Source organism: Vespula pensylvanica, chromosome 2 (assembly GCF_014466175.1).
Source record: "Vespula pensylvanica isolate Volc-1 chromosome 2, ASM1446617v1, whole genome shotgun sequence".
NCBI classification, from domain to species: domain Eukaryota; kingdom Metazoa; phylum Arthropoda; class Insecta; order Hymenoptera; family Vespidae; genus Vespula; species Vespula pensylvanica.
In genome coordinates, this window is record NC_057686.1 from 1,700,034 (window position 1) to 1,709,409 (window position 9,376).

The window sequence follows — 9,376 nt, forward strand, 5'->3', positions numbered from 1 at the left end:
TCATCTCATCTCATCTCATCTCATCTCATCTCATCTCATCTTATCTCATCTCATCTCATCTTCTCTCCTCCTCTTCTCTATTCCTTCTATCTCTTTTTCTCTCTCATTTCAATCGTTCTCTCTCTCTCTCTCTCTCGCTCTCACTCTCGTACCACCCCTAGGTCACCATTTATTATCACGAAACTAATTGGTCCACGGATACAACAATAAAATAGCCATCATCCCTTTCGTTCATCCATAAATTCGACATTCATTCATTTTATATTGAGTACGATGTCCTTTCATTGCATCAACAACGACGACGATGACGACGACGAATCGTCCAACTGACATTCTTGACATCCTTCGTTTTTTCTTTCTTTTCTTTTTTTTTTCTTTTCTTTTCCTTCTCTCTCTCTCTCTCTCTCTCTCTCTCTCTCTCTCTCTCTTCCTTTAGAAAAAGAAGATATATTTTTCGTTCCTTTTATCTTCTCGTTCCTTCTCTTGAACCTTCCTCGAGTTAACACGAAGGACTCTTATACGAAATTGATCCTCTTCTCCCTTCTATTTCTTCCCTTTCTTCTCTAACTCCCAGATTTATGATTAACCAAAAATCATCGATAAAAATTCATTTCAAAATGTCCTCCGTACTATCCATAGACGAATATCTAATAAGAACGTCCGTATCATCGATTCGACGAATAATTCGTAATTCTTCGGAGATGTTTAATTCCTTTTTTTCTCTCTCTCTCTCTCTCTCTTTCTTTCGAATAACAAAACGTAATTACGTTACACACACACATATATATACATACATATGTATATAGATAGATGTGTAATATAATTATACATCTATCACACACATCCACACGCACATATATATATATATATATATAAAATAACAACGATGTGGACCGAGAATACACGTATGGTAGAAGACTACGAAGAAAACGATCGGAACGGGTGCATTGATCTCTGCGCCTGGAGCGCGACTCGCGGCGCTGCACCGACCTGCCTCAACGCGAACTGCATATTTCTCTCTCTCTCTCTCTCTCTCTCTCCTCCCTCCCTCCCACCACACCTCTTCTTCTTCCTCATACCGATCGCGTCTGCCCCCGCAACCACGCCACCATCGTCGACGCCACCGCCACCATCACCTCCACCACCACCACCACCACCACCATCACCACCACCACCACCACCAGCGTCCTTCTCGACGCCATATTACCTCCCCCACACGTTCTTCCACCCACCTCCATCTCCATCACCCACGATTTTCTACTATAAGATTATAAGACCTCAGACCTCGCGGCCATCTCGACGACCTTAACGTCCTCAACGTCCGTCTAGATTTTTATTTGTCATCAATTGTTCTCTGTTCGATAATTTTTTCTTTCTTTTCTTTTCTTTTCTTTTCATTTTGTTATTGTTGTTTTGGGGAGGAAATTTATTTTCCTTTAAAAATCTTTTTCTCCTTTTTTTTTTTATTTTTGATGATTTTTTTCCTTTGTGGTTTTTGATTTTCAACACGATCTATGACGAAAATCATCCCCCTCCCTTTCCTCCAACTATCACTTCCTTCTTTTCCTCTTCCTCTTCTTCTTCCTTTCGTTTCTTTTTTCGAACTGACCCATTAACCATCACGTTACGATCGAAGAAACTACGGAAATTGTGTCGAGAGTCGAGATACGAGTTGTGTGAATACTTAGTAGAGTAGTAGTAGTAACGAGTTTTCTCTACGCCCGTACATCGAAACGTTCGTTAAGGATGTTTATTCTACGTTTTTATATATGACGTTTTTAAACCGATTAAAATTTTTGCGCAAATGTAATCAAAAGTGTCAAAGAGAATCTATATACGTACGTACGTACGCGTGTATGTATGTATTTACGTATGTACGTATGTGTGATATACGTATGTGTACGCATGTGTGCATACGGATGTATGCGTTTATAGATATATATGCACGTTTAACACGAGTATAACCTCCCTTCTCACGTCAATCGTTAAGATTACGAAAATTTTACGACAATGGGGAATCGTTCGAACGAAGATATTCTATTTAGTATTACATAACCCCTATTCTTGTCCTTCTTTCCTTTTTCTTTCTTTATCCTAAAGATTTAATACGACCTTTCTCGATATACTACGTACGTACATATGTACGCGTACATTAGAACGACCTAACCTCTCTCGCTACAAATTCTTTCTTTTTCTTTCTTTTTCTTTTTATTTAACGATTTACCATATGTTCTCCAAGAGACAGATATATGCCTTTTATACGTTTCTCATGAATATTTTCACCCATTTCGTTTGCGATAGAAAAATAATATAATAACGATAATCAACAACGACAATAATAATAATAATGCTGATACTGATGACGATGACGACGATGATGATAATAATAATAAAACTAATGATGATAAAAAAAAAATAGTAATAATAATAATAAAAAGATAATTATAATTATAACAATAACAATAAAAAGAAAAATTCGATAGGAGCGAATCAGCGATAAATAAAGAAGCAGCAAACCGGTACGTTGTGTTCCGGATCGCCATTTGCTATACACGCTCCTGATTTCGATATATCACGTGACGTCGTTTGTGTCAGCTACCTTCGGGGCACCAGTACTGTATCTTGTCCATTATGTCGCCCCAGCTATTCTTCAACGGATTCCGGCCAACCTCGCCCTGCGAAATCTCCACGATCTCTCCCATCCTCATTATAACTGGAGTTCCTCGTTATAAAATTTCTTCCCCTCTCCTTCAGAAACAAGAGAGAGAGAGATATATATCTATCTATCTCGCTCTCTCTCTCTCTCTCGCTCTCTCTCTCTTTCTCTCTCTCTACCCTTGCTCGTCGTCTACTTCTTATTCGCCGTATGTATCCGTTCTTAGAGCCCACATATCACAGATCTAACTTCTCTCTCGCTACGATAACGCCGAGCACGACATAGTGCGACTAAACGATGAAGTTAAACGACGAATTCGTCGTCGTCGTCGTCGTCCTCGTCGTCCTCGTCGTCCTCGTCGTCGTCGTCGTCGTCGTCGTCGTTGTCGCGAGGAGAGAGAAAAAAATTTTTTTTTTTTCCTTTTTTTCTCCCTATCTCTCTTTTTTTTCCTCCACTTTCTCTACGTACGCCTTATTTTCTTCTTTTTCTATTTCTCTCCGCTTTTCCCTTTTCTTAAATCTTATTCCTTATACTTCGGAAATGAAAAAGAGCGATATGAAAGAACGCGCGACGACGATTGATCAATCTGATATATTTAGAAAAGAAAGAAAGAAAAAAAAAAGGAAAAAATATATATATATTTTTGTTACGAATTCAACGAAACCGTCTTGTACGGAAATATTATCTCAGTCCAACGAAATATCCGTGGTCCGATTCCTTTGTCGCAAATTCATTCACACGGCAACGTCGAACGAGCGAACGAACGAACGAACGACATACGAAACGAAACGAAACGACGAACGAACGAAACGAAACGAAACGAACGAACGAACGAACGAACGAACGAACGAACGAAACGAAACGAAACGAAACGAAACGAACGAACGAACGAACGAATAAACGGACGGCGTCAACAGACGACGATATTTCACGCACTAGCCAGCCGTTAAGTACGACGAGTAGATCGTACGTACGTATGTACGTATGTTTGTATATATCTATGTATTATTCTCTTCCTTTTCCTTTATTTCTTTATATTTTTTTCTCTTCGATCGGTCTCGCGATAGAGTAATCCCGGGAACTTTGGGATGACTCAACAGGCGGCGGACAAGAAGAAACGACGACGACGACGACAGTAACAGTAACTGCAACGGCAACAGCGGTAGAGCAGCACCAAAGGAGAGAAGCTCTCGTAGTAAAATAACGTGTAGTAGCAGCCAGTTAGTCGGAGTCAGTTGAGTACGGTAGTGGTCGTCGACTTTACAGATATCTCTGGTGTGCTGCAGTGCATCAGCAGTAGACTTAGTTAGGCCCGGCCTTTACCGTCCAAAGATAAAAGTACATTTGCTCGTTTAACGAATCGTCGTCATCGTCGTCGTCGTCGTCGTCGTCGTCGTCGTCGAGTCTTGTAACTGCGATACGAATAATATAATCGTCCTCTATCGCTCCTCTCTCCTTCGACGTTACTTCGATAATATTTGTACTCGTTTAACCTCGTAAAAACTTTATAAGAATTCGTAATAACAGCGCGAAAGGAAACGATTTCAACGAGTTCCTTCTCGCTGGGTAGACGGAATCGTACTAACGGCATATTCATAGTAAGCGACTAACACACATCGGTACTTTTTTTGTTGTTACGACTTCACACTATTTCCTTTCATCCTCGTCGTTGTCGTCGTCGTCGTCTTTATTTTGTTGTTGTGTTGTTGCTGTGTTGTTATTATCGTTATTGTTATTACACACTCGATTCTAACGATAATAAGCGTTAGAACGTTTAGGACGAACGCGAACAAACGTAGAGGAGAAATCGTAACACACTTGGAGAATGACGAACCGGTCATTCACGGAGCCCGCCGTCATGCCGATGGAATGCGCGCATCCATGATGGTCACGTTCGTCTACTCGACCAATCAGCCGCAAGGAAGCACCGGCTTCTGCGTCTGCCGGCCAACGCTCGCCACGTGATTTCGCGCTTGGGACCACGTGACGCTCTTCTTCTCCCCACTACTCCGCTTACTGAATATCTCTCTCGCTCACTTGTTCTCTCTCTCTCTCTCTCTCTTTCTTTTACCGCCGCTGGCTGTGGCGACGACGATGGCGACGCGCGCTTCGCGACGCGACCGCGTGACGTCACGCACAGCTGACTGCGCTAGAATACGCCGACGGTTTACCGCTTCTCTCTCCTTTTCCTATCGCGGCTTCGCTCACTCTGTCTCTCTCTCTCCCTCTCCCACTCTCTATCTCTCTCGCACTGTTCATGCGCTCTTGCTACCCCCACCACACCCCACTCTCCTCGCAATGCGAGCATCCCATCGTCGTTTTCATACGGTTAACCCTCTCTTTCTCGCTCTCTCTCTCTCTCTCTCTCTCTCTCTCTCTCTCTCTTTCGCTGTCTCTTTCTCTCTCTCTCTCTCTCTCTGTCTCTTTCTCTTTTCCATTTTCGTTTCTTTTTCTTTTTTTCCTTTTCTTCCTCTTCCTTTACTCTCGTAACGTATCTAGTATAGCTTTCTAATTTTTTAATATTTTTCGCATTTACAATTCGTATTTGCAAATCGATTATATGAAATTTCGTATCAGTGGGTGTAACGGTACACAACGAGAGACGATTAAACGATAAACGAGAATGGAACGCAATCAAATGACACGCCTTGGACTCGCAAACACCTAATTCGTAATTTAGGTCATAGTAAAATGTGGATACGAAATAATGCGGATATATATATATATATATATCGCACTCTCGTACATCCGTATCGTTTCTCTAGATAATAACCTAACCGCACCACCCACACGTTTAACTACACAATAAGGATTCTTTGATATTTTTATTTACCATTCTAATGTGTCTCTTTTAAACCGATCCTTATATACACAATTTTTTTTTAATTCCACGGAGTCGATGGATCTGTAATTTATTTTGGAAAAAAAAAAAAGAAAAAAAAAGGTAAAAACAAAAATAGAAGTATTACAAAAAAAAAATGAAGAAAGAAAAAAGAACCGACAAACGCGGTCGCCATCTAGTATATTATTTTGCGTTCTCACACCCACATATGTATGTATGTATGTATGTGTATGTTGTATCATGTATGTAATGTCTTATTCACTCACACCGTTAGAGGAATTCTGAGTTGGCGAAATACCAACAACGATAAAATAAACTTTACCAGAAAGTATTACCGTTTTTGAAAATGTCACTAGTAGGATAAATTATTTCTTACACTACGTAAGTTTGACCTCCAATGACATATATATTATATATATATACATATATATATATATAATTAAATTCCAAAGTATATATTTTTTTAATGATTAGTAATAAGGAAAGAATCCTTTTTTTTTTAATCGATACTAGCCAACTTCAATCCATTACATTTCTCAAGAAAAACTCTTTCCTCTTCGCTGATATAGAACTAGCTCTGTCTGTGTACGTGTCGAGTGTATATGTATAATCGAGAGACCAGTTCTAACTCGAAGCGAGTTCACGCATCACGAAATACTCCTGTGCATATCCGCTAATTTAAGAACGATTACTCACCGGAGTCAAAGTCGGCCCCTCCAGCATCCATGCCACCTGGATTTCCATACTCTGTCGAAAAAAGAGAGAGAAAAAAAATAAAGAACTATCGTTAGAAAACGATCGTACAAACAGAGAAACGATTATGCGTGTACATTCGTATGTACAATATATAATGTATGTATGTATGTATGTATGTATGATGTATGATCTATGTATCTATATATATACATATATATATATCAAAACGTATCGTGTCAGACATCGGAGAAGTAGGAAAATTTGTAGATAGTCGGAAGACGATCGTTTCATTTTTACAAGATTTATCTCAATCGATATATATATATATATATATATATATATATTTACACACACGACACAAAATCTCCAATGACCTTCGAAAAATAAAATATGCATTCTCCCAAGAAATTTGATACACACGCGAGTTCGATCGAATGATGTGAAAAAAAGAGAATTACAAATGAAAAAATCTAAATAAATAAATAAATAAATATATATATATATATAAAAAAATAAAAATAAAATAAAAAAATAAAAAGGAACAAGCGAAACAAAAAGATCGAATTTATCGATTGAGAACCGTCGTTTTGTAATGGAAAAATTGATCTGAACTTTTCTCGATCCTTCTGAAAGGATTAAGGATAGGGGAGGGAGGTGTGTATATATGTAAAGAAGAGGAAGGGAAAAAGGAAGATCGTCGACGGATAGAGCACGTGTAAAATTTACTCGAATCCATTGGTCGTTATCGTCGTCGTCGTCGTCGTCGTCGTCGTGGTCATCGTCATCGTCATCGACATTATCGTCATTATCCTCATTATCGTCGTCCTCGTCGTCCTCGCCGCCGTCGTCGTCGTCGTCGTCGACTTCGAGTCGGCGCGCGCGCATCCTAACCCCTCCGTCGCGCCATCACTCCTAACCTAAGTAGACTACCATGCTTGTTCGCGCTCTCTTTTTTTCCTATCTCTATCTCTCTTTCTCTTTTTCTCCTCTTCCACCTCATGCGCGCGCGCCTACACGATTTACATAGCAGATCCTCGACGAAAGGTTACATCACGCTTGTTCGTTCGAAACGATGAATATCCGTAAAGGATATCGGTCGTAGTACCGTCATCATCGTCATCATCATCACCATCATTATCATCATTATCATCATGATTATCATCATCATCATGATCATCATTATCATGATCCTTATCATCATTATCACGATCATCATCATCATTATCGTCGTCGTAGTCGTCGTCATCGTCGTCGTCGTCATCATCGTCACTTAACTCAAAAGATTCGTGTACCAAACGTACAATATTACGTTTAAAAAGATATTTGCAAAATGTAACAAGATGTAAGAGAATTTTGAATGGAAATATTGATCTTAACGTAACTAATGTGTACGACAGTGCATTGGACGACGATGATCGATGTCGACAATGACGACAATGACGAGAATGAAGATGATGACGACGGCGACGAAAACGATGATGACGACGATGAAGACGACGACGAAGACGAAGACGAAGACGACGACGACGACGAAGACGATGACAACAACAACGACGACAACGACGACAATGATGATGATGATGATGATGATGACGATGACGATGATAACGATGATAGTGACGACGTCGACGACGATGACGATGACGACGACGACGACGACGACGACGACAACGACGATGACGACGACGACGACGACGACGACGACGACGACAACGACGATGACGATGACGACGACGACGACGACGACGACGACGACGACAGCCAAAGGAAAGGAGGCGCCGCGGTAAAAGGGGGAAGTAGGAGGTATCTCCTCGGCCGTTGCGTGTGCTCGGCCATCTTGAATCCTTGATGCCGTCGAAAAATTGGATTTTTTTTTTCTCATAAGAATTCATCGTAGAAATTCCGCTCATTCGTTGGTTATTTACCTTCTTGGAGAAGTGGAGGAAGGAAGAACGCTCGAGACTCGTTACTACCGTCGCGAGATTCACTCGCGCGCATTTTTAGCGTGTGTGTGTGTGTGAGAGAGAGAGAGAGAGAGAGAAAGAGGGAAAGAGAAAGAGGGGGAAGGGAAAAGAGAGAGAGAGAGAGAGAGAGTAAGAGAGAAAGAGAGAGCGCGCCTCTTCCTCGTTAACCGGAGGCGCCTCCGCACGGCAGAGCACGGGGCTCGAGGCACCACACGACGAGATGTCGGCTCGCGCGGATCTGCGACACGAAAAGAGATTCCCCCTCCCCTTTGCTCTCCGGGCTTCCGCGTCGGTGGCGCGGCACCGATCTAACGGCGTTTACCACGCGGATACGTGCTTCGACTCCTCCTTACTTTGTGGCTGATCGTCCAGGCTCTCTCGATCGGACATTGCTCCTCTCACGCTCCTTTTTCTGCTCGGTTCCACGCGTCGTCGTTACTCGCGATGTCTTTCTTCGATAGCAGCAGCAGCAACAGCAGCAGCAGCAGCAACAGCAGCAGCAGCAGCAGCAACAGCAGCAGCAACAGCAGCAGCAGCAGCAGCGGCAGCAACAGACCCCTGTACGATCTAAAAGCACGCACGCACAGCCAGATTTCCTCCTTGCGGCGCTACCCCGACGTTATCACCACACACACCGACCGACCGACCGACCGACCCGACCAACCAGCTCGACCAATCCAGCACACCACTTGCGAATTTTCCACTTCTTTACACACCACGACCCGACCGCCGACCGACCGTCCGTCCACGGCACCAGTCGTCACCACCACCACCACCACCACCACCACCACGACCACCACCACCACCACCACCACCGCGACGACGACGACGACGACGACGACGGCGACGACGGCGAAGACGAAGACGACGACTACTACTACTAACTACTACCACCACAACGACTACACCACCACCACCTCCACCTCCTCCACCACCGCCACCACCACCACCACCACCACCACACGGCACACGCTCGTTCGTTCTTTCGTTCGTTCGTTCGTTCGTTCGTACGTTCGTACGTTCGTACGTTCGCTCGCTCGCTCGCTCGCTCGCTCGCTCTCTCGTTCGTCCGCTCCTTCGTCGTTCGCCTACCCGCCGGCCTGCCTGCTTGCCTGCCTGCTTGCCAGCCTGCCTGCCAGCCTGCCTGCCAGCCTGTCTGCCTGCCTGCCTGCCTATCTGCTTGCCTGCCTGCCTGCCTGCCTGTCTGTCTGTCTGCCT

The 9,376-nt window shown here is 43.0% G+C and overlaps 1 protein-coding gene and 1 long non-coding RNA gene across 7 annotated transcripts in view; both read right to left on the reverse strand.

Moving 5' to 3' along the window:
- The window catches only part of LOC122638060 (transcriptional activator protein Pur-beta-A-like), a 30,622-nt gene extending 21,656 nt beyond the window's left edge, over positions 1-8,966 (reverse strand). The window contains exons 1-2 of one of the 6 annotated variants that reach the window (XM_043830699.1): positions 8,512-8,964; positions 6,195-6,245 (exon numbers count right to left, since the gene is read on the reverse strand). In XM_043830699.1, coding sequence (XP_043686634.1) covers positions 6,195-6,245; positions 8,512-8,548 — 88 coding nt within the window. In that variant the 5' untranslated portion in view covers positions 8,549-8,964. Of the gene's footprint in view, positions 1-2,517; positions 3,029-6,194; positions 6,246-8,119; positions 8,473-8,511 lie in introns of those variants that run through there. The other 5 variants (XM_043830694.1, XM_043830695.1, XM_043830700.1 and 2 more) reach the window with 5 other exon arrangements.
- On the reverse strand, positions 3,151-5,061 carry LOC122638064. The gene is made up of 2 exons (XR_006329342.1): positions 4,268-5,061; positions 3,151-3,188 (listed from the first exon to the last, which is right to left on the reverse strand). It is a non-coding gene; the product is annotated as an uncharacterized LOC122638064 (long non-coding RNA).
- Positions 8,967-9,376: the final 410 nt, after the last annotated feature.